Raw genomic sequence first — 24,691 nt, forward strand, 5'->3', positions numbered from 1 at the left:
ATGACAGTAGAATAACCAAAAAAAGTACTGAAAGAAATAATGTATCTATCAATCAAGGATTCTAGTCCCAGCAAAGTAATTATCTATTTATTTCAAAAAAGCAAAATAAATAATTATTCAGACATAGTAAAACTAAAAGATTTTGTCATTAATAAATCCACACTATTAGAAATGTAAAACAAAATTATTTAGGAAGAAGGCAAATAATACCAGATGAAAATGTAAATCTATACAAAGGAATGAAAAGCACTAGAAATGGTAACTACATAGATAAATATATAAGATCTTTTCTTATTATTTAAATATCTTTAAAATATAATTGACTGTTTAAACAAAAGTCAAAACAATCCAGTTTTGGAGTAAAATATACAATAAACAAAAGCACCAAGTTTGGGGAAGGAGAAGTGGAAATTTGGTATACTACTGGATACTATGAATCTTTATGTCATGAAATCATCTGTAAATGACTATAATAAATTGAACATGTAAGCAGTCACTAAATATGAAAACAAAGAGCTACAGCAAATAAGCAAAAAGGGAATAAAAAGGAATCATAAAAACATCCTATTAATCCAAAAGAGAGCATTAACAGAAGGGAAGTGAAACAATGAATACATGACTCAAAGAGAAAACATATAGTAGGATGGTAGGCTTAAACCTAATCATATAAGTAATCACCCTAAATGTAAATGGTCTAAATAACCCTAAATACAATGCAGAGATTGTCAGATATTACTAAAAACAAACAAAAAACCAATGGTATGCTGTGAATAAGAAACATACTTTAATATTTCAAGTCTAAAGACACAAATAGGCTAGAAGTAAAGGGATGGAACAAGTTATACACGTTGTCATTATTCACAGTAGTTATACTCTATAAAGTTACCATGACCACTGAATTTGTGAATACTGAACTATTAGTCCTAGGTGAAATTGTGTGTGTGCATGCATGCATGGGTGTGTACACATATCTCAAATAAATTATCATCTTGTTCTACTAGATTCTATTTTCTTTGACAAAAGAGAAAATGAGGTTCAGAAGGATTAAGTGGCTGACCGAAGCTGCTCTATTAACAGGTGCCCGAGCTGGGATTAAAATACTGTCCAACTGGCCTCAGAGCCAAAACTTTCTGGACTGTACTGTGTTGCCCTCAACTGGCTCTATCCTCCTGTCATCTTTGTGTGAGGCTGAAACAAAAAGCCAGAATGTCACCTTGTTCAACCTCAGCTGGGAATCTGGGTGTCAGGCAACTCAAATTTTTTGCCATAAAAATAAATCATTTTTCACTAGTAGAAGAATTTGCAAATACAGAATCTGCCAATAATGAGAATAGATTATACCATGCTAATATTAATCAAAAGAAAGCTGGAGTGGTTATCTTAATCAGACAATGCATAATTTATAACAATTATGTTATTAGAGATAAAAAGGCAATTTCATAACAATAAAGGGGTCAATTTATTAAGAGGACATAACAGTTTTAAATATTTACACACCAAGTAACAGAACTTCAAAATACATAAACAATTATGGATAAAGATGCAAGGAGAAATAAATCTACAATTATGGTCAGAGATTTTCATATGTCTCTCAATAATTGATAGAACAGTTAGACATAAAATTAGTAAAAATGCAAAACGTTAGAACAACAGTATAATCAACTTGACTTAGTTGACATTTGTGGAATATTCCACACAGCAACAGCAAAATGCACCTTCTTTTCAAGTGCACACAGAACATTTACTGAGATAGATCATATACTGGGCCACAGTATTTTTAAGTTTCAGCACATTGAAAGGGATTCAAGTCATGCAAACTACATTCCCTGACCACAGTGGCATTGAATTAGAAATCAATAATACAAATAATAAAATATTTAATATCCTCAAATATTATATACTTCAAAATAACCCATATATTAAAGAACAAATCAAAAGGGGATATTATAAAGCATTTTGAGCTGAATGAAATGAAAAAGAACAGTGAACTTGAGAGGGCTACCATTGATTTCAAGGCTGCTTATGAAACTACAATAATTAAGTCTATGTAATACTATTGCAAAGATAGATTGATCAATGGACGTTTTTTCTTAAAACAGAAAATTGCCCATTATATTTGGTGACATGTTGGATCATAATTCATCTTGTCTAGATAATATTTGATGCAGTGATGGAGTAGAAAGCTATATTTCAGTAGACTGAGAAGTGAATAAAGGACTATTGGATAGTATGGAAGAGGAAGTTCATATGGAAATTCCCTATTCTGTTCTAAACACAGGGAAGTTTGTTTTTAATATTTAAAAAGTAAACTCTGTGGGTCTAAACAACATTGAATAAACAATAGCCAATTGCTGAAGCACTGGCTTACTGGCTGTAGGATAAAAAGCAGGCCATGTTAGTTGACTTTCAACTCCTGCAGGAGAATATGGACAAGAAGCCCCTGTGAGAATCAGGGAACCAGAGCTAGGTGTGCCAGTTATAACAGCTCTATCTTTTTTCAGGGGATGGGCAATACTAAGCCTCCACCTGGGATATGAGAGAGAGAAGAGAGAACCCCAACCCTGGTCACAGTGCTGAGGATGGCTCTGACCTGAGGACTAGGACTAGCTCAGCACCCTCCCTGCAGGACTAGAACTCCAAACAGCCCATTATACTTAGTTCTAGGGGAGGGTCCCAGAGGCCAAGCAGCACTAACAACAGAACTGCCAGACCCAGAGGAGCAGACAAAGAGCCACAAGCTCAAGGTGAGCTGGCATACTAAGATTTCAAAGCACAGAAGGGAAACTCATACATAAGTTAGCCAATAAGCCCAAGAGATGGGAGGGAAATAAGGGAGAAATCTGAAAGCATCTTTGAAATCACTGTGTTTAAGATCTAAGAGGAAAACAAGAAATAATATACATAAAAAATAAAAACAGGAAGCTATGAAAAAAATAGGTGGATGGCTATGAATCAGAAACAACTGGATATGAAAAAGAACCAATTAGAAATTTTGGAGAGGAAAAATATATATTTAAATATAAAACCTCTGTAGGTACCATAAATTCTAGACTAGACACAGTTGAAGATGGAATCAGTGAAATTGGAAAGCCATACAAAGGAATTTATCCAGAATACAGAGCATAGATGAAAAATATGAAAGAGATCTATAAACATGATGGATCAAGATAGATTGAGGTGCTCCAAACTACTTTTAACAGGATTTTTTTATAACTAAAAAATAAAAGGGTGGGACAGAGAGAAGATTCAAAGGAATAGTCACTGAGAATTCTCCAAAACTGAAGAAGGGCTCATGTCCTCACACAGAAAACACAAAGAGTGCTGAGTAGGAAAAATAACCAAAAATCCAAGACTAAACATGCTGAATTTAAACTTCAAGCATCAAAGGATAAGGAAAATACTATAAAAGCTGTCAGAGGGCAAATTCAGTTAACATAGAAATGAATAAAAGTATAAGAAAGAGCCAGTGTAGTCACTATTTCAAAAATATTAGGTGTAAAGAAAAATGGGAAAACGAGGTATTAGCTAAAAGGAGACAAGTTATAAAGGAAGGAAGATTATTTATTAAAATGGGAGAGACAACTGGTTAATAAATTATGGAGGAAAACTAATAAAGGGATTAAATATAGGAGAGAAGGGATGAGCCAGAGAAGGTATCAAGGATGAAGGTGAAGGTGTTGACTTGGTGGGACCCAGAGTCCCTGTGACCAGAAGGGAGGGGTGTGGGGAAGTAGAGAGGGAGGTTGGCCTGGAGTTGTGGGTGTTCCATTTCATTCCTGAAGTGGGAAGAGATACCCCTGAAAATAAGGAAAGGACAAAGCTGGTGATGCAGTAGGTCATTTATTCATTCCTGCATTGTTTATAAAGTACCTACAGGTACTAGGGACACAGAGTGAACTGAGTGAGAACTCACAGTCCTTGGGGGCTGCAGCAGGACTGAAATACACCAAAGACTTAAAGAGAAGAGGAAAGCAGGGACCAGACCCAGACCGTGGGGTGGTGCTTTCTCAAGCAGCCTTATTCTGTCAGCTTGACTTCAAAGAAGGTGTGGGCTGCTTTGGCATCACTAATGAGTAGTCCCAGTGAGCTTGGGATTGGGGCACCCGGGGTGGGTGAAACCAAGGGTAAATCCCACCAGAGATGAGCACACTCTTCACCAGCCGTTGTCATGACCTGAACTGTGCCTTGCTTTCTCACGCTGCAGTTTTTCTTCTCCGGTGGTTCCATTCTGTGAAATCAGAAGCGATGTGACTGAGATTCCCTTTTCTCAGAGACTCACTCTTTTATTCAGGAAATGTGCAGAGCACCTTCTACGTGCTAGGCACCATTGTGGGGGTTATCATGAATTAAGCAGCCATGTCCCCACTTCATAGAGCTCCATTGCAGTGGGGACAGGCAATGAACAATCAGCCTCCAGTGAACATGTAAATTACACGACTGTGATGAGCTAGTGTCTTGGGGGCAAAGGAAAACTGGAACTGGAGCAGGAGCAGAAGCAAGGGGGCCTAAGGCTGCAGGGGCAGGCAGCACCATGAAGGCAGTAGGCAGGTCCCTAGAAGGTGGTATCTGAGCCTTCCAGGCACACAAGGGTCCTGCCTTGCAGCTCTGAGAGAGGCGAGGGCTGTGGGCAGGGGTGCTGGCACTGTGCCTCTGAGGTGGCCAGAGCCAGTCCTGTACTGATGGAGGCAGATGGAGTGGCCAGGAGGGCAGCGTGGCTGAGGGGAGAGTATTAGGAGGTGAGGTTTGAGCTTTCTGGAACACACTCTCTTTTTTGGCACCTGGATGAGGCACAAGGAAGCCGGCCAGGAGGTACAGGTCAGGCTCTCACAGCTCAGGGGCACCGACCCTGGTGCAGTCCCGAGGCTGAGGGCCACGCACTTCCCTGGTGGGCCTTCATCTGCTTCCAGGGACTCTGGGCCGAGGGAAGGGGAGTCAGACAGCTGAGGGGAGAGATGAATAAATCGCAAGGAGCGGCCTCTGAGTCAGGGTTTCCAGGGTGATTAAATGACCCAAGGCCCCTGGATCTGGGTGATTGCTTGACCTGCTCTCCTTTTAAACGTGGAGCTGTGTTGGTGAGGATCAAATGTTTCAAGTTTCCAACCCAGCAGAAGACCTGAAAAAAAAGAAAGAAAGAAAGAAAGAAAAACACGTAAATCAGCCTTTCTGTATTTCACCTCATCGAAACAGCAGGCCGCCTGAGTCCCGGAAAATCCAGGATCACATAATTAGATCTCGCCAGCGCTTCACACACGGCTGTGTCAGAGGAAGGCCCGACTCCCAGATGGAGAGCTTTGTATGTCTCGCAGCGTTACTTCCCGTGGCCTCCAAATGCTGTTAGGATTAACGAGTACATAGTTGAGGGCTGAGAAGATTGTTTTTATTGCATGTATTTTCTTTCATGCTCTGAAGCCATGAATGCCACAAAGTCTGCTGGTAGAAAATGATTACAGTGTGACATAATTTTTCTCTGCCTTAAGAATGCACAGCAGCTGGATGTGAGCTGCTTGGTGCTGCCTGGTCCACTTGATATAAAGCGGTGTCTGATACTCAGCCTGGGTCTCCACTTGGGCCAGAATAGCCCAGGATACAAGTCACCATTCCCCTGGGGACATCCATTCTCTCCCAGCCTTTGTTTCATCATATTTATTAAGGAAATGATGCCTTGAAATTACTAACAAGCATAGTAGCTGGATTACTTTTAATGTGGTGCTGTGTTTAGAGGGAACTGTATCTTTTCAGATGGGAGATTTTTACAAATGTTACAACTTTCAGTCCCTAACATCTTTAAGAAGTTTTTGCGGGGAGCAAGGTGGTGGATCCACAGTTGTAAGGCTCCAGTTTTATAAACCTGGAAGGCTGGTGCTTCGACCTGCAGGCACAGCAGCAAGTGCAGGCAGATGGCAGCAGGGTGATAGGCAGCTTCTCCTCCAGGCTGCTGCTGGGAGAAATGTCTGCTGCTTTCTTCCTGCAGTTGTCCCCAGCCAAGGCAGCTCTCACATGCTCAGCCTTCACTCAGCAAGATTATATACCCAGTGTGGAAACCAAGGACCAGCCAGGCCAGTTCAGGGGTCAAGAATAAGTAGAGTCAAGCTTGATCAGCTTGCATGCAGTGGTGCTTAATAATTCAGGGGACATCTTGAGGCTTCACCGAGATGCTTTCACAGACTTTACTTTTATGAGCATTTTAAACAATATTTCAAAACCATATTTTCAAACATTTTCTGAGTGCTTCAGTTTATCACAGCAGAGAAAATTAGTTAGAGCAGGAGTCCCCAACCCCCAGGGCCGCAGATCGATTCCAGACTGTGCCCTGTTAGGAACTGGGCCGCACAGCAGGTCGTGAGTGATGAGCGAGCAAGGAAAACTTCATCTGTATTTACAGCTGCTCCTCAATGCTTGTGTTACCACCTGAGCTCCACCACCTGTCAGATTAGCATGGCATTAGATTCTCATAGGAGCACAAACTCTACTGTACATTTGAGGGATCTAAGTTGCATGCTCCTTATGAGAATCTGATGCCTGATGATCTGGCACTGTCTCCCATCACCTCTAGATGGGACTGTCTAGTTGCAGGAAAACAAGCTCGGGGCTCCCACTGATTCTATATTATGGTGAGTTGTATAATTATTTAACTATATATTACAATGTAGTAATAATAGAAATAAAGTACATAATAAATATAATGCACTTGAATCATCCCAAAACCATGCCCCGCCCCAGTCTGTGGAAAAACTGTCTTCCTTGAAGCCGATCCTTGGCATCAGAATGGTTGGGACCACTGCTTGGCAGGGCCCCCTGATCCCCTGGGCTTTGGAAGATAGGAACGCATTTTCAGGGTTTCTTGACCTGTTTCTCCATCTGTGAAGTGGCCAGGTCTAGAGAAACTTCAGAGAGAGGCTGTGAGTGCTGGAGGAAGGAGCCTGAGACAAGTGTGCACTGCAGCGGCCTGGCAGGCCTGGCAGGTTACAAACTAACCTTTCAACCCACTCTCTCTCCAACCCTGCCTCCAGCTGCCCACTCTGCAGCCCAGGCTCAGGACCGGCCAACTGCCACCGTGTCACCCCTGCGCACTCAGAACTCTCCATCCCGCCTGCCTGCCACCAGCCTCAGGCCCCACTCAGTGGTATCCCCGCAACACAGCCACCAGCCCCCAGTGCAGATGTGTCCACGGCCAGCCATCCCCCTCACGTCAGCAGCATCAGCCATCACACCTCCCAACGTCAGCGCCGCCAACCTCAACGGGGAGGCCGGAGGGGGACCCATCGGTGGTCTGTCCACATCTAGCCCCACCAACATGGGATGCAAACTAGACGAGAAGAAAAGTGAAAAGGTAAGAGGCCCTCCCAGGACGAGCCCAGGGCTCAAGGCCAGCTGCTTGCTGTAACTCTTTGGCACTAGATGGCAGCAGCATTTTATGCAATTGAAGCTTGAATGTTGGCACCAAGTACCTGCCCCTAGATGAACCAGGCATGTGACAGAGGGAGCTGAACCACCAGAGCAGCTGGTTGGAGAAGAATCAGGCAGGCCTCAGGTGCTGGCTGGGCCAATGCAAGTCCAGCTACAGTTCTCATGCAAATCAGAAAAGGTGTCCCCTCCTGAAAATGCCTTAGTTCCATCTGTTGTAAAATCATTGTAATATTTGTTAGACTGAGATATTTATTGTCACATGCTGGGATAGTGTAATAATAAATATACAAATCTACGTGTGCAGTGTGAACAGCACCTACTCCCTTCCATATGTCATCCTTCTGCAGTCCACAACCTGTTAAATCATATGGGACAGGCCTATTTCCTGAGGAGCAATGAGAAAGAACAGGAGAATGCAGACCTGAGAGCTGGTGTGCATAGCATTTTTACCTATTATTTTAGTCATGAAGGGCTGATTTCATAAAGGACAATCTCAGTCCAACAAACTTGCTCCAGTTGCCACCCAGCTAGATATTAGATTAACCAGGATGAGAAGCCAGACTTCTAAATCAGTGCTGTCCAGCAGAAACATAATGCAAGCCACAAATCTCATTTTAAATTTTCTAGTAGCTACATTTTGAAAAAGTAAAATTAATTTTAAAATAAATTTAGAAGGTGAAATTCATTTTGATAGCCTATTCTATTAAGCCCAATATCCAGCATGTTATTGTTTCAACATGTAATCTGTATTTTAAAATAGTTGATGAGATATTTTACTATTTTTTGTTACATGAAGTTTTTGGAAGCCCACATGAAATCCAGTAAGCAATTCTCCAGGGCTCAGGGACCACGTACTGCCTGAGGCTGTATCTCTAGGGCATTGGACTGGGTCCTGGGTCAGGAGCCACTCTATGAATTGGCTTTGCTGCCTGAACAGTTTAGGGATTATTCTCTCTTGGCTTGACTGCTTCTGTGAATCTTTTGACATCTTTCCATATGAAATCAGTCTTTGGATCGGGACGTCTTAGCCAGGGCTTAGATGGGCACGCTGGGCACTAGATGGTGTGTTTTAGGCAGGGACAGACTCTCCCTCTTTCTCGAGGACATTGTCAAACCCAGCGCTGACTCAGCAGTCTCTCTGCCCATCACCCTGGAGGCAGGTCCTGCTCCTCCATCCTCAACAAGAGCTGGGAACGCTGCAGACATGAGCCATGCCAGATTCTGCAGGGCCTCAGCACCTCCTGTGTGATTCAGTCCAGAGTGATGGTTGTCCCCACACTGACTGGTGTGGCAGAGGTGCTCTCAGCCCACAAAGCTCAGGTCTGCTCCAGCCTAACAGGGCACCTGGCATGAAGGGCAGTGGGTGCTCTGTATTTTGCATCTATCTGTTTGAAGATCAGTTCAGTCTTGAATCTGTTCCTTTCCACCAGCGCTGGTTAGGAGATGTGGCTGGGTCTCATCAGGAGGGAGAGGTGGGATTCACGGTCCTACCCTCTCACTTAAACATCCTTCCTTCTTCCGAGCTGCTCAGGAAAAACCAGTGGGCAGACTTGGAAAGAAGGGACCATAATAGTTCCTTAAGCATTTCTAGTTCTTTGCCCAAGAATTCTCTATATCTAGTTTGTGAAGCAGATGTGACTGGCTTCAATACGACCATTGCTGAGTGGGTTTCTGTGACATTGAGTCCTGTAGGAATCTACATGGAGGACAATGCTGTTCCCCATCATCAGCCACCTAAGTGTGGAGCTAATGAACACCAGCTGGGTCTGCTCCCAGCCTGCTTGTTAGACATTTTGCAAATATTTTGCTTTCACTTAAGGTTTATGCCCTCTAACAGTTGTGCTATATCAGCAAAGAACACTTGAGTCCAGAGGACACCCCACCATCTGTCTTGATGAAAGGCATCATGCAGGGACACCCTGCCTCGGTGGAAGCCTGTGCATACAGCAACTCAGCCTCCTCCTCCCCTGACAGCTCCCGAGTCTCCATGGGCAGTGGAAGTGCACAGGCCACGCTTGGGGCTGGGCACATGCTGTGGACACACAGGGAGCAAGCAGTTCACTCTGTGCTCCAGGTAGGAGGGGAAGTGGTCTTTGTGAAGCTGTGTGAGCTTGTGTCCAGAGATTCAGCAAACACCAACAGCAAAGCACGTCACCCTCCCACACATTGTGTGTGCTTTTCATTCCCACCTCTCGTAACCAACAAAGACAGCACTGGTCTACAAAACCACCTGTGAACATTTTTCCCGTCTGTGTTGCCACTGAATTTCTCCTAATTTGCATCAAGGCCCAAAGCATCTACAGCTGCCATTTGTAACAAAAGAGCAGAGATGATGGTCATTTCAGTCCGATGCTCAGAAACAAGTGAGCCTGTGTGACCTGCACCAGGCAGGCTGGGCTGAGCTAGGGGGCCGGGGTGAGCACACTCCTTGGAGGCCACTTCCTGTGCCCCACCCCACCATGACTACACTGAACAAGCTTCCCAACTTTGGGCAACTCGGTCATAGATGTGCACATGTCTAATTATGGCAAATGTTTTTTTTAAGCATTTGGCAGTATTCTCAAGTCTTTTTCTGTTATATTTTCTTTGGGAAAAGACAGTGAGCTCCCGGCTCCCACGTTCACTGAGACACACACCTCAGTGCAGTGCAGTTTCCTAGCACCAATGCTGCTAAATTTCACCTGGGCACTTCCTTGCATGTACCAGAGAGAAGTTGAGGCTGATGCAGCTCCCGGGTGCTGTAGAATAGGAAGTAATTGTTTCCTAGGAACATGGGAGTTTTATGAGCCATATCCCTGGGTGTGGAGAAGGAAGAGGCCCCCAAACCAGCTCTGTGTTGTATGGTGTCAGTGGCTATGGTCAAGGTCCCAGGAGGCTGGTCCCTTGGAGGGTGGTCCCAGGAGGCTGGTCCCTGTGAGGCTGGTCTCTGATAGGCTGGTCCCAGGAGGCTGGTCCTGGGAGGCTGGTCTCCTGCAGGCTGGTGCTCTGCAGGCTGGTCTCTGGGAGGCTAGTCCCTGTGAGGCTGGTCCCGGGAGACTGGTCCCTGTGAGGCTGGTCCCGGGAGGCTGGTCCTGCAGGCTGGTGCTCTGTTGCTATATCCAGGAGGCTTATGCCTTTGAGCTGTGCTCCTTTCGTGGCCCAGTGTGGTGTGAAGGCCTCCAGGGACAATGCAAGTGCAGGCAGAGTGGCCGTTCTTTCCACAGACCGAGTCCTCAGCCAGGGCTGCTCTCTGGACCCAGGCATCTGCCAGCCTATGCAGGAACCTCCGCAGCCTACTCGCCCAGGTCTCTTCCTGCCCGCCTGCCTGATCATATTGCTCCCTGCAGGGGCTGCCCTGTGGCCAGGCCCCCCAGCACCCAAAAATTACACAGTAGAACTCAAATCTGCTTTTAAAAGGTGGTCTGCAGGATTTAAGTTATTCTTTTGCACTTAAAAATGAATTTTGTGCTTTCAACAATCGTGGAACACTTTCTATTATTTCCATCCATGACAGATTTCTCATTTTGAAAATGTGTGAGCACATCAGCACCAGGTGATATGAGCCTTCAGGGTACCTAAGTCCAGGGGAGAGTTATCCGGAAGAAAAGGGTGTCAATGCCTGCCAATGGGCTGTGTGCAGTCAGCATCCCTGACTACCTGGCTGGCTGTCACTCACTTGCTTACTTGTGTCCAAAACCCTGACTCATCTGTGTATTGCAAGGAGCATGAGGATGTACCTGGCAGAGCGCAGCCACATGGTTCATAGTGATAGAAGGGTTAACCCTGGCCTGGAGGAGCCAGAGTGTAATACAGGTAAACAAGCGATTGATTGTAGGAGAGAGTAGGTGACAGATCTGCATGTGGGAACAGAGGGTCACCAAGAAAGGGGCCTGGTCAGCCTAGGTCATGGGAGGCTTCCAGGGCACAGATGGGAGATCCTTGGCTGAGGGCCAGCCTGAGCAGAAGCCAGAGGACGTGGCCCAAAGGTGAGGGCCAGGGATGAGAGAGGTAGCAGGTGGCCCTGGGAGGGCCTTGTTGCCAGTCGCTCAGCACTGAGAAATCTGCTGGGCACTGGGTAGGAGGGTGCCATGGAAGGCCTGAGCACGGGACATGAGTGGTGCTTCTTGCTTCCTCTGGGTTCTGAGCCCCTTGCTGTCCCTGTGCAGTTGACCAAGTTCACCCTGTGAGAGTGCTCCTGCCACTGCCTGCCTTCTCTGGAGCCCTCTCCTGGGTGCTGAGGTTCCCCGAGGCCCTGGCCCAGCCAGGAGCTCCATGGCAGCATTCTTCGAATGGTCAATGCAGTGGATTGGGACCCGCATTTTTATTTAGATTGGATGGGATAAACAGAATGAAACAGCGTAGGTGAAAACTTCCTGCTAAGCACACAGTAGTGACGGTATACTGGGGGAGCTTCTGTGTTGTCGTGTGGGGGGTCCTGACATAACACTTAATTCCAAAACATCTCAAAGCCTTGGGTCGACAGCCCCTGCTCAAAGAAGGCACCTGGTGATGTTTGTAGACTAAAGAGAATTGGAAAAACTGCTACCAGTAAGTTTTCACTCCCACAACTTATGGGAAATTCTTTATAGGTCAGAAAAAAAAAGTTAACTTTCTCTTTATGTGTCTGGTAGTTTTAGTTTCAGTGAACAATAGAATATTGAAACTTGAAAGGACCTTGAAAGATGTTTTATATTAAAACTCTCAATTTTCCATGATGTTCCTGAGGCTCAGAGACCTTGAGAGACTTGCCTGGGGCCACACAGCATCGGCAGTGGAGCTGGCACAGGAATGCTGGCCTCCTGCCTCCTGTGTCAGGTCCAAGTGCTGACTGTGGTGACCTCCCCGGTCCCTGGGAGGCCATGGCCTGTCCAGGAGTCCCACCATGAGATGTCCAGGGGAGCAGCTGCCAGGAGACCGTAAGGTTGGCCTTGGGTGGAGAATGGGCCCTAGGTGTCTGCCTTCTGGGTCCACACTGTACTCAACCACAGCTGGAAACCACGTGACAGTGAATCACTTACCAAGTCCATGTGGATGGCATGACCTACATAATCAAGAGTCTGCGAACCCAATTTGGTCTGCAAGGAACAGAGGACCTGACAGAGTAACCCATAATGACAACAGCAAGGCCTGGCCTTCAGCATGGAGGCTGTGGGACACGTGTATGCACCCACCCATTACATATATGTGTATCTCATACATATGGCACATACACTTATGATATTATATAGGATTATGATTATATTTTTAATGAAAAACCAGGAACATCCAATCTGAAGAAATCTTGAGGATGAAGCTCTTTTGAGTAGCCAGGCAGCTCTCACTAAAGTGGAGAATCACTGGCTTATAAATGTGTTTCCTGTCAAGTGGAGGCTTCCTGCCATAGGCAGACCTGTACTCATCTATCCCACTTCTGCTGACAGGCAGCCTGGGAAGCCAGCCTCTGCCAGCTCTCATCCCAGCTTCTCCAGGGTTACCAGCGCCGTTCACTTCCAAAGTGACAGCTACACTCTGCTGGCACAGGCTGGCCACGTGCTCCCACCAGCCAGGGTCGGGAGGGTCCTGCTGCCACCTGCAGACACTGGCATCAGAGGTAGAAGGAGCTGGATGTGACCTCACCCAGAACTGAATTCACTCACGTGGGAGCCACCATGCAGGTCTTAGAGAAGACCTGCCCCCCAGCCTGCTCATGGAATCCATCAACCCATGCTCTTTCGTCAGGTGCAGCCACAGCCTGAAGCACCCCTGGGCTCCCAGGCCCATGAGGGGTCTTGGGAACCTCAAGTCTGCCCTACAGCAAAGTCACTGAGGAGTGTGACTGTCCACCATGGGCCATGGAAACCACCTCCACCCTGGCACTCATGCCTGGCAGCTCTGCTGGCCAGTGGCACTGGCATTGGCTGGGCAGAAGGGCTTGCAGAGTCAGCCCCATGTGGCTGAGAGCACCAGCTACTCATGGCCTCTTCCTGCTCCCCCATTCTCAGGCTGCCTTCCGAGGGATAAGGGGAGCTGGTGGGGCTGAAAATGAACCCATCCTGAAAGCATGAATCCCAGCTGTCAAACGACAACATTCTGAAGTTTTCCAGGCAGCCTCTTTTGGAAGGCGTATGTGGCTGGAACATCACTTCACTGGTGACAGGGGTGGCAACCTGTTTCTCTAAGTTAGGAATGTCCCATCAGAGCACAGGCCCTGAGTAGGGCAGGGAAGTGGCCCAGCCTGGTCTGAGCAAAGGCCAGTGGTGGCCTGGAGGCTTCTCTTGTTATCTGCACCCTCCCAGGATAGCAAGTAAAGCTGGCTGTCCCCAGTTCTCCTGTGGAAACTCCATGGCCTCTACATTGGGATGAAACTTCTGCATGTCAGCATGGTTGTGAGTGCCGGTAACCCTTTCAGGGTACAGTGTGAACACGAAGTCTAGAGAGGCAAGGGGACCTGCCACAGGCCACACGAGTACAACACTGGGAATGCGACCAGGCTCCGTGATACCCGCAAGTGCTCACTCCCCGTTCTCTGCTACTACTGGTCAGCTTCTCTGGGGAGAAGAACTGAACCTTCAGGAAGTGGCAGGGACAAGGGAAGGAGCAGGAGCCACGGTCATCTCAATAGTGAGTAAGCTTGAATTTGGAGAAGGAAGGCACAGTGGATTAATCAGCACGGAGGCTGGACCTGGGGTCGGCTGCCTAGTGTGAATCAGGCCTCCTGTTTACCAACTGTGTGACTTCAGGAAAGCTCCTCCACCTTCCATGCCTCAGTTTCCACATCTGTGAAATGAGGATGATAGCACCTACCACCCTGTGTTGTTGGGAGGAGTAAATTTAGTTAGTTTGATGAAAGCATACCATAGTACTTAGGACAAAAATATTGGAAATTATTATTATGAATTTGATAGTTAATTGAAGTCTGGATCCCACAAGAATTATATGATCCAGACAGATGTAAAACTTACATCCCTGAGGCTTTTGTGAAAAATCAAAGGGGGGCGGTTAATTTTGTAATTAAATATATATATATATATATATATATAAGCATATACATCCATATATATATATATATGGATGTATATGCTTATCCATCACCAAATTGAGAGATGTAGGCTATTCAGAAGGGAGCCCTAATTGGATGGTGCAAGCTATGTGTGAAATGGTATTTATTCATCTCCTCAGCCCCTGGAGATTCCATTTCCTGATTCACTTATCCTATGTCCACCAAGAAACACAAACAGAAAAAGATGTTTAAGATTTCAGTTTTATACCTTACCTATAGTCTGAACAATGAAGGGAACTCAAGAAGTATTATTCAGAAGTAGGGTTTCAACTGCAAAGCATTAAACCAAAATCCATTTTTAAAATAATAATACATTTTAGAAAAGGAAAAGGATTTGTGAGTCACGTGTAATAGTTGTGGGGGTTCTGCCACCCTCCCCAAACGGCACTGACTAATAACACATAATTAATCAGGATTACTGTGGATCCTACACTCTAGAGCCACATGAGCCGGGCGAGCAAGCAGTGCGTGTGACAGTGTGGCTGGGGCGGGCAATGCACACACTGCATGGCCGGGAGCCCCTGGCACAACTTGATTTCTCACATCAAGTCTAGATTCTGTTCTGCAAAATTCTGCTGCTGTGACTGCCTTCTTTTTCAACAGATATATTCTCACGCTGCTTTCAAAGACGGGATTTTTTTTCCAGTTGTCCATGCCCAGAAAAACTCAGTGATGGCATCAGTTCAAAAGAAAAACAAGCACACACCCCATAAACTACATCAGAAGGTAATGCCCACACGTTGGACCTAGCCGTCTGTCCCTCCCAGACGGCAACAAAGTCAGCATGGCGTGGCATCTCCGAACATTCCACAGCACTTGCCAGTGCTTTCCATTTTGGTCCCACAACTGAGGGCAATGCCAAGAGAGAACAGAGAGTGCTGGGTCGGCATTCTGTTTGTCATGGTTTTATTTATTTTTTTTTTTTTCGACACTCAGACCATGTGATGGGGGAGCCGGGGAGGGCACTCTGTCACCTCAAGGGAATAAGACAGCTTCATACCATCATCTCCCTCTAGGGGAAGCCACTCCTGGGACAGATTGGTTTTTATTTGCCTGATAAGTTATGTGCTTGCTTAGTAATTCCTTCCAGGCCACATCTTAATAAATTACAGGACGCGTTTGTATATAGCATAAGAATGAAACTCATTAATCTTTTCAGAGGATTCACACTCTATCTGGATCTCAAATGGAACCAATAGGTCAACTTCATGAAAATGTTATTGCTATAGTATTTCTTTGTAAGACCAGTAGAAATGGCTAGATTTATGGCTTCATCTAGTTATGGCCTTCTAACTCTTATTTGTTCTCGCCTTCACTTTAAGGTCACCTTACAACTCTCCTAGACTTCAGTTTGTTTAGTGTTAAAATGGGAATAATGTCTTTTTCTACTCATGGAAATATTGTGAAAATTAATTATTGGTTTGTTTCAGTCAGGAGACTCCCGAGAAACAGAACCAGTAGGGGTGGGGGCGGAGGAAGAGAGAGAGAGAACTAAGTTATTTATTTTAAGGAATTATGTGATCATGGAGGCTGGCAAGTCTGAAATCAGTGGGGCACCCCAGTCAGGAGTTGATGTGCAGTCTTAAGGCAGAAAACCATTGTCCACAGGATGCCTCTGATTGCTCTTAAGGCCTTCAGCTGATTGGGCGAGGCCCACGCACATTACCAAGGCATAATCTCCTTTACTTAAAGTCAACTGGCAGTAGATGTTAACACATTTGCAAAATGCCTTCATAGCAACATCTAGATTAGTGTTTGCCCAAACAACTGGGTACCTGCCTAGCGACACTGACATAAAACTCACCATCGCCATCCACCCTTTGTCAGCTTGACATCTCCCTAAACTGTAAGTTTCCACATGAAGACAAAAGCGAAGTCGTGCTGCTGCCTAACATGCTGCAACAAGCCTGAGTACACCAATAGTGCACATGTCCTTCCCAGAAGAGGATTCAGAGTCTCCGAGTGATGCTTCCTCTTCTCCTTTATATCCTGAACTTAAATACTATCATATAATAATCACATCATATAAAAGTCAGTATAACTTAAAACAAAGATACTGCTTTTTGAGATAAGAAAGAGAATAAAACAGATACTGCTTAATATACACATTCACACAGCTATAGTCAAAACAACGTAGGAGGAAATACAACAATTACAATCCCCATTTCTGTAACTGTTCACATGGTCATGGCTGGTATTTATAATTACTTTGTCTACTATCCAGTCTGTATTCCCCTTCCCTTCAGAAAGCGCCTCAGGGGACATGGAATCTTACTTGATGGGGTGACCCAAACCTTCACTCCTGACGGGTCTGGGCCATTTGTGGTCCTGTCTGGATTGGGGGGTTGTAGTTTCCCATTGACCTCAGTCACAGGGCATTGCGATTGAGAGCATGCTAAGAGGCACCCTAAGGGATCTCCTGTATTCCAGACATGCTCTTGCCCACATCCACTATGGAGTGCAGTCCAGTTTCCTGCAGTGGTCAGGATCCATCACCCCAGCCAGAACAGTAGTTCCTGCCTTTGCCTTTGATTCGGAGGCACAAGCTTCCCAAAGTGGCTGGGTGGCAGTCTAAACTTCCAGCTCAATGGAATCATTGTTGTATTTCCTCGTAGCAGCATTCCTCGCCCTGGAACTAAGACCTCTAGATTAGTAGAGCATAATGTTGTGAGAACAAGAAGCAGACATTTTGCTAGTGGGTCACTAGGGGTCATATTGAGTAGTGCCACTCCCATTTCTGCCCCCTGAATCCTGGGCCCATGAGTCCTGGCTATAGGAGAAAAAGCACCATATATTGGATGCTGATTCAGAGCATACCCAACGTTCTGGAGAGTATTGCCCCAGCCCTGCAAGGGACTGTCACCCAGATGGTTCTGTTACTGAGTCTTCAAAAGTTCTTTTCATCATTCTATCAAGCCAGCTGCCAGCACAATGGGGAACGTGGTAGAGCCAGTGAGTTCCATGAGCACAAGTTCATTGCTGCACTTTGTTTGCTATGGAGTGAGCTCCTCAACCGCAAACAGTGCTGTGTGGAGTACTGTGATGGTGGCTAAGGCATTCTGAAGTCCATGGATATTCACTTTGAAGCATTGTGTGCAGGGAAGACAAATCCATATCTAGACTGAATGGTGTCTATTCTAGTAAGGATGAAACACTACAGCCCCTTCCTTGATGGAAGTGGTCCAGGGTAGCCACCCTGCCCCCAGGTAGCTGCTGAGCATCCTAGGGAATAATGCCATTCTGAGGACTCACTGTTGTTCTCTGCTGCAGGTGGATTGGACACAGTGGTAGCCGTAGCCAGGTTGGCCTTGGTGAGTGGAAATCCATGGTGCTGAGCCCATGCATCACCTCCATCCACAGTGGCCACTCTGTTCATGGGACCACTGAGCAATGACAGAAATGGCAGAGGAAAGAGGCTCAGTCATTGACTGCACTCCACAGAATCCCATCCATGAATTTACTAAAGTCCTCCTGCTGAGGTCACCCTTTGGTGAGCATTTAAGTGAGACGCAAATTTCACCACGTTTTCCCATTCAAAGAGGTCTTTTCACATGTGCTTTTCCAATTTCCTTGTCACCAATTTTCCAATTATGTTTCTTGTAAGTCCCAGACCAACCAGCCAAACCATCAGCCACAGCCTACGAATCATTAAACAATCAGACTTCTAGCCACTTTTCCTTCCAAGCAAAGTGCACAACCAGGGGCACTCCTCGAAGTTCTGCCCACTGAGAGGCTTTCCCTTCACCTTTTTCCCTCAGGGATGTCCCAGAGAGAGGCTGCAGTGCCGCAGCTACCCACTTTCAGGTGGCGCCTCCATATTTTGCAGAACCATCTGTGAACCAGGCTCGAGTCTTATCTTCCTGTGTGATCCTTTGGACTGTCCAGGAGGCCACAGGTGCAGGCTGGGAGAGAGAAGGCAGCATAACAGGAGTGGAGACCATGGACATTTAGGGCTCTTTCTCATGTAACTTACTGGTGCCTTCAGGACCTGCTCTAGCCCAATCACATATCTATTCTTCCATTTAGTGATGAAATGCTGCTGTGCCCACCCGGCTTTATGCTTGGTGGGTCAGATAACACCAGTTCATGGTGGGCAGCTCTGGTTGTATGGTAATTGTTGGCTCACGGTCAAGCATTTAGTCTCTACCAAGGTTCAGTGGCAGACCAAGAGCTATCGCTCAGAAAGAGAGTAGTTGTCCTTGGAAGACAGCAAAGCCTTGCTCCAAAATCCTAAAGACCTGTGCTGTGATTCACCTGCCGAAGGCTCCACATAGTATCCCTGTCTGCCGCAGTGGTGCCTCGGACACCATTGGGTCTGCTGGGGTAGAGCAGCTTGCACAGCAGCCTGGACCTGTTGCAGAGCCTTTTCCTGTTCCGGGTCCCACTCAAAACTATTGATTTTGGGGGTCACTTAGTAAATGGGCTGAATTAGTACACCCATCTGAGGAGGATGTTGTCTCTAAAAATTCAGAGACCCACTCAGCTTTTTTATTCTGGCTGTAGGAGGAGCCAGATGCAACCACTTTTTCTCCACCTTACAAGGGGGTGTCTCAGTGTGCTGCTACACCACCGAACCCCTAGAAATTTCACTGAGGTAGAAGTCCTCCAAATTTTGATCTGATTTATTTCCCATCCTCCAACATGCAGGCTTCTTACCAGCAAATCTAGAGTACTTGCTACTTCTTGCTTACTAGGTCCAGTCAGCACAAGGCCATCAATGTCATGAGCCATTATGACATCTTGAGGAAGGCAAAGGTGATCACCACCCCTGCAAACTATATTGTGACACAGAGTTGGAGAATTGATCTACCCCTGAGGTGTGTTGCTGGCCATGCCTGCTGAAAGCAAACTGCTTCCATCTTTATTGACAAAAAAATCACTTACCAGATTAATCACTGCATACCAGTTACCAAGAGGTGTGCTGGGTTAATTTGCTTAAACAATGAAACCATACTGATATGGCATCTGCAATTGGAGTCATACCTGGTTAAGCTTATGATAATCCGCTGTCATTCTCCATGATCCATCTGTCTGGCACAGGCAGATCACCACCACTGTATCCTTCAAGTCTTTGATGGCAGCACCAATCTCTGCAGTACCTCCAGGAATGTGGTGCTGCTTTTGTTTTACCATTTTCTGAAATAGAGGCAGGTGAGTGGCTTCCACTGGCTTTTCTTGCATAACAGCCCTCACTCCATAGGTCAGGAAACCAGTGTGAGGATTCTGCATGTGCTGAGTATGTCTAGGCCAATTATGCATTTCAGAACTGGAGAAAACCCACAGGATGGGTTCAGGGCCACACTGGAACCCTTGTGAGAAGGACATGAGATAAAACTGCACTGATCACCTGTGCTCCGTAAGCCCTTCCCTGACTGGCAGACTGTGGTGACGTTTGGCTCTCGTGAACTTAGGATGAGTTCAGATCCAGTGTCCAGCAGTCCCTGAAAAGTCTGATTATTTTCTTTGCCCTAATGTGCAATCACCCTGTGAGGAAGGGTGGGAGAAAGATTAACTGTAAGTAAGTTTTTGGTAAGGCAGTGGGGTCTTTCCTCAAGAAGACCTAAGCTGTAAATTCAAGGGGTTTGGGGTCTGTAAAGTAGTTCAAGTTTGGGAATTGATTGAGGGGCTGTGACTGTTTTGTGATTCAAGTTACCCTTCTGTTCACCAGACCTAGAACTCTTCAGTTTATACAGCTCAAGTAAGAATTTAGTAGACAACCCATCTGTTTCTCTTCTAGGAAAATGATGGACTGCCAGTTGCCAGTTGATTACTGCCTTGACTGTGCTGTCTGTTTTGGTAACTTGTCTCACAGTATTGCTGCCTGGTCAGCCTTGTCTTTGGTAATTGCGTGCCATCATTTGAGCCCTGCCTTCTTCCTCTGGGGCCCGGTCACTTCCAGGTATTCCATGGCCATAGTTCCCACTGTAAGGTCCAGCCTATGGAGAAGTGTGACCCCAGAGCTTTTCAAGGGTGCAAGGACTCCCCCCACCCCACATTTGTTTCTCACAGTCGTGGTGAAAGGGTGTCCTCTGGACCTTCCTGGGATGGGAGGAAATATTAATTACTTCTAATTTCTGATTATTGTGCAATTTGGTAACAAACAGGGACTCTGGAAGCAATGGGGAAGAAGCCATCAGTCCCCAGGCTCACAGAAGAGGAGGTGTTCATGTTTGTTTCCACTGCAGTCAAGCTCTCTGAAGCTTTTAACACCTTGGAGAGATCTGGCTGCAAATGTTTGTATTAGGAACATGGAGAAGGATGCCCTGTGATGTGGAGAGATGCAAGGGAACTGTCCCTCAGTGGAGGCCCCTTTCTCCCTGTCACAACTCTGATTCCCTGAGCTGGGCTTTCAGGACTCTGACTGCCAGAGGTGGCATAGACAGAGCAGAGGCAGACATTCAGAGGCTTCTCTTAGGAAGAGGCAGCTGTACAAAGTGTGCCTGGCAAGAGGTCACCAAGGGAGGAGGAAGAGACTCTCTCAGGAGGGTCCCCAATTCACAGAACATAGCTCTGGAAAGGAGAGCAGATGGCATCTGTGCTGGTAGACCCGCCAGCCCCACCCAGTCAGCAGGCCAGGCTGCAGCATTTTTACAGGGGATCATTCAGGTCCTTCTAAAATACCTCCAGGGACAGGAGCTCACCACTTAATGAGGGAGCTTGTTTTATGGCTGGACTGACCTATTGTTAAAAGATTCACCCTCTTGTCGAGTAAAATCTACAGAGTCTACACACATAGATACACATCCACACACAAACACACACACACATATACATATGTGAACACATACAAATAACATTCACATGCAATAACATTTATGTGCACACATCTACATGAATACACAACATGCATACACATACAAACATGACTACATGTACACATATACATTCATGTGCATATAAAATACATGTACACGCATGTAAACATGTATACACATATACAGATGCATACACACATACATGCACACATAGCCTCAAATACATACACATCCTACAGAGTTGATCCACTTCTGCCAATTCTGCTCCCTCAAAATCGAATTCCTCTTCTAAAAATAGCCCTTCTGATATTGGAAGTCATCCTTCCAAGACTTTTTTTAAAAAGAGATTTTATTTTTAGAGAAAACTTAAGTTCACAGAAAAATTGAGCAGAAATTATAGAAAGTCCTCATATACTCCCTGCTCCCACACATGCACAACCTCAGCTACTATCAGTGGCCTACACCAAAGTGGTACATGTGTCAGGATTGATGAACCTACCTTGACACATCATTACCCAATGACCATAGTTTACATTAGGGTTCACTCTTGGTGTAATCCAGTCTATGGGTTTTGACAAATATGTAATGATGTGTGTCCACCATTGTAGTATCTTACAGGATAATTTAACTGCCCTAAAATTCCTCTGTGCTCTGCCTGTTCATCACTTTTTCCTGTCTAACTCCTGGCAACCCCTGACCTTTTTACTGTCTTCATAGACTTGCCTTTTCCAGATTGTTATACAGTTGGAATCATACACAATGTTGTAGACTTTTTGCATTGGATTATTTTATTTAGTTGTATGCATTTAAGTTTCTTCCATGTCTTCTCATAGATTAGTAGCTCAGTTCCTTTTAGCACTGAATAATATTCCATTGTCCAGATGTCCCACAGTTTATTTATCCATTCTCCTACTGAAGGACATCTTAGTTGCTTCCCAGTTTTGGCAATTAAGAATACAGCCACTATAAAAATCTTGTGCAGGTTTTTATGTGGACGTAAGTTTTCAACTCATTTGGATAAATACCACGTAGGGAGATTGCTGAGAGTATGTGCTGAGATTGGTAAAAGTACGTTTAGTTTTGTAAGAAGCTGTGAACTCTCTTTCAAAGTGGCTGCACCATTTTGCTTTCCTCCCAGCAATGAATGAGAGTTCTTGTTGTTTCATATCCTCACCAGCATTCAGTGTTGTCAATGTTTTGGATTTTTCCCATCCTAATAGTTAAGTAGCGTTCTCTCATTGTTATTATAATTTGCAGTTCCCTAATAACATCTGTATTAGGCCAGGGACAGGAGCTCATTAGGGAACTGCAAATTATAATAACAATTTCTTGCACTGCTATCAAGAAGCACCTGAAACTGGGTAGTTTATAAAGAAAAGATGTTTAATTGGCTCATGGTTCTGCAGGTGTACAGGAAGCATAGCAGCTTCTGCTTCTGGGGAGACCTCAGGAAGCTTCCAATCATGGCAGAAGACAGGGGGAGCAAGGAGTCTCACATAGCAGGAGCAGGAGCAAGAGAGAGAGGAGGTGCTGCACACCTTTAAACAATCAGATCTCTTGAAAACTCACTCACTGTCATGAGGAGAGCATCAAGGGGATGGGGCTAGATCATTCACAAGAAGTCTACCTCCATAACCCAATCACCTCCCACCAGACCCCACCTCCGACACTGGGGATTACAGTTCAACATATCTGCTGGGGACACAGACCGAAACCGTATTGACACGTAATGCTGAGCATCTTTTCTTAGCTTATTTGCCACCTGTACATCTTTTTTAATGAGATGTCTGTTTAGATCTTTGCTGAGTTTTTAAGTTTTCTTATAAGAATTCTTTGTATATTTTAGATATAACATAGTTGTCTTTTGCAAATATTTTCTCTCAGTCTGTGACTTGTCTTCTCATTCTCTTGACAGCGTCTTTTCCAGAGCACAAGTTGTTAATTTTCATGGAGTCCAATTTATTAACTATTTCATAATTGTGTCTTTGGTATTTTATTTTAAAAGCTAAAAAGGCATCACTAAACCTAAGGTCCTCTAGATTCTCTCATATGTTATCTCCTAGGAGTTTTGTAGTTTTGTATTTTACATTTAGCTCCACAATTCATTTTGAATGTGTGTGTGTGTGTATGTGTGTGTGTCTATACGTGTGTGTGTATCTATGTGTATGTGTGTATATGTGTGTATCTATACGTGTGTGCATGTCTATACATGTGCATGTATCTATATGTGAGCATGTGTCTATATGTGTATATGTGTGTGTATGTGTGTGTGTCTCTATGTGTGTGTTTATGTCTCCATACTCTGTGAGAGAAAGAAAGAGGCTGCATATTTAAAAGATTAGGCTGAGAACCCTCCTGCTCTGCTTGTGGAAATGTAAAACGGCACGACTACTTGGGATAATAGTTCAGCAATTTTTTAAGAAGTTAAACATGCCACCTATCACTCAGCCATTCCACTCCTAGGAGAAGCGGACCTACACAGAGTCATACACAAAGGCTCATCCATGAGGGATCCGGAGCAGCTTTATTTGTGACAGCCTCAGACTGGAAATGGCCGAAATGTCAATCAGTCAATGAATGCATGCACAGTGGTGGCTCAACCCTGCAAGGGGGCACCACCCAGCAAGAAAAAGAAACCAGCTGCTAATACACATAGCAATGGAATGGAAGCACAAAATCGGTCAAGAGCCAGACGGAAAGCAGAATAGCCACTGGAGGGTCCCATGTCTATAAAACTTTGGAAAATGCACACTCATGTAAAGTGACAGAAAGCAACTCAGGGGTTTCCTGGAGGCTGGAAGAAGCCTTGGAAGGATGGCAGGATTCGGGGGACTGGGCCCACGGGGAGGGTGGTGGGAACACACATCACCCAGATGGTGGGGCTGCTGCACGAGCATCTGCTCTGTCAAAACCTGTCAAATATATATTTTTAAAAGTTAAGACAGCACTTTATTTTTAAAAAGAACATAATGTATTTTTAAGTATATAGATTTTAGAGCCAGAAGAAAGGTGAGCATGATTTCCATATCTATTTGAGAAGGAGCATTTGAAGCAGCTCCTCTCTGTTTGATCCCACTGGGCACCTCTCTCCAGATCTGACCATTCTGCAGTCCCCTGGCAGCAGTCAGGACAGGCTGCACCATGTGGAGGAACAGAGCCAGGCTGAGCACCCTCTGCACCCATTCACGTCCCACACAGACCTCACCTGCCCAGAGCCAGCTGCACCAACACCCCAGCGTGCGGGCCTGTGAACATGCTCCAACTCCTTGCGGGCTGCAGGGGCAGAGGCTGAGAGACCCTGGAGGGCCTTCTCAGAGCAGGAAACATTTCAGCCTTGAAGTGACACACATCACATTTGCCCACAAAGATTCCCACAACTCATTAATCACAACCACCTAGATACAGTTGTGCATCACTTAACAAAGGGGATATGTTCTGAGAAATGCATTGTTTGTCAGTTTTGTCTTGTGAACATCACAGAGTGGACTCACACAAACCTAGATGGCACAGC

At 45.5% G+C, this 24,691-nt stretch overlaps 1 protein-coding gene across 1 annotated transcript in view; it reads left to right on the forward strand.

The window, feature by feature from the left end:
• The window catches only part of SH3RF3 (SH3 domain containing ring finger 3), a 367,719-nt gene that overhangs the window by 304,053 nt on the left and 38,975 nt on the right, over positions 1–24,691 (forward strand). Inside the window, exon 8 of the mRNA XM_012440715.2 lies at positions 7,011–7,330. Coding sequence (XP_012296138.2) covers positions 7,011–7,330 — 320 coding nt within the window. The remainder of the gene's footprint in view (positions 1–7,010; positions 7,331–24,691) is intronic.

Source organism: Aotus nancymaae, unplaced genomic scaffold, assembly GCF_030222135.1.
Source record: "Aotus nancymaae isolate 86718 unplaced genomic scaffold, 86718_ANA_hifiasm-v0.15.2.pri h1tg000155l, whole genome shotgun sequence".
NCBI lineage: Eukaryota > Metazoa > Chordata > Mammalia > Primates > Aotidae > Aotus > Aotus nancymaae.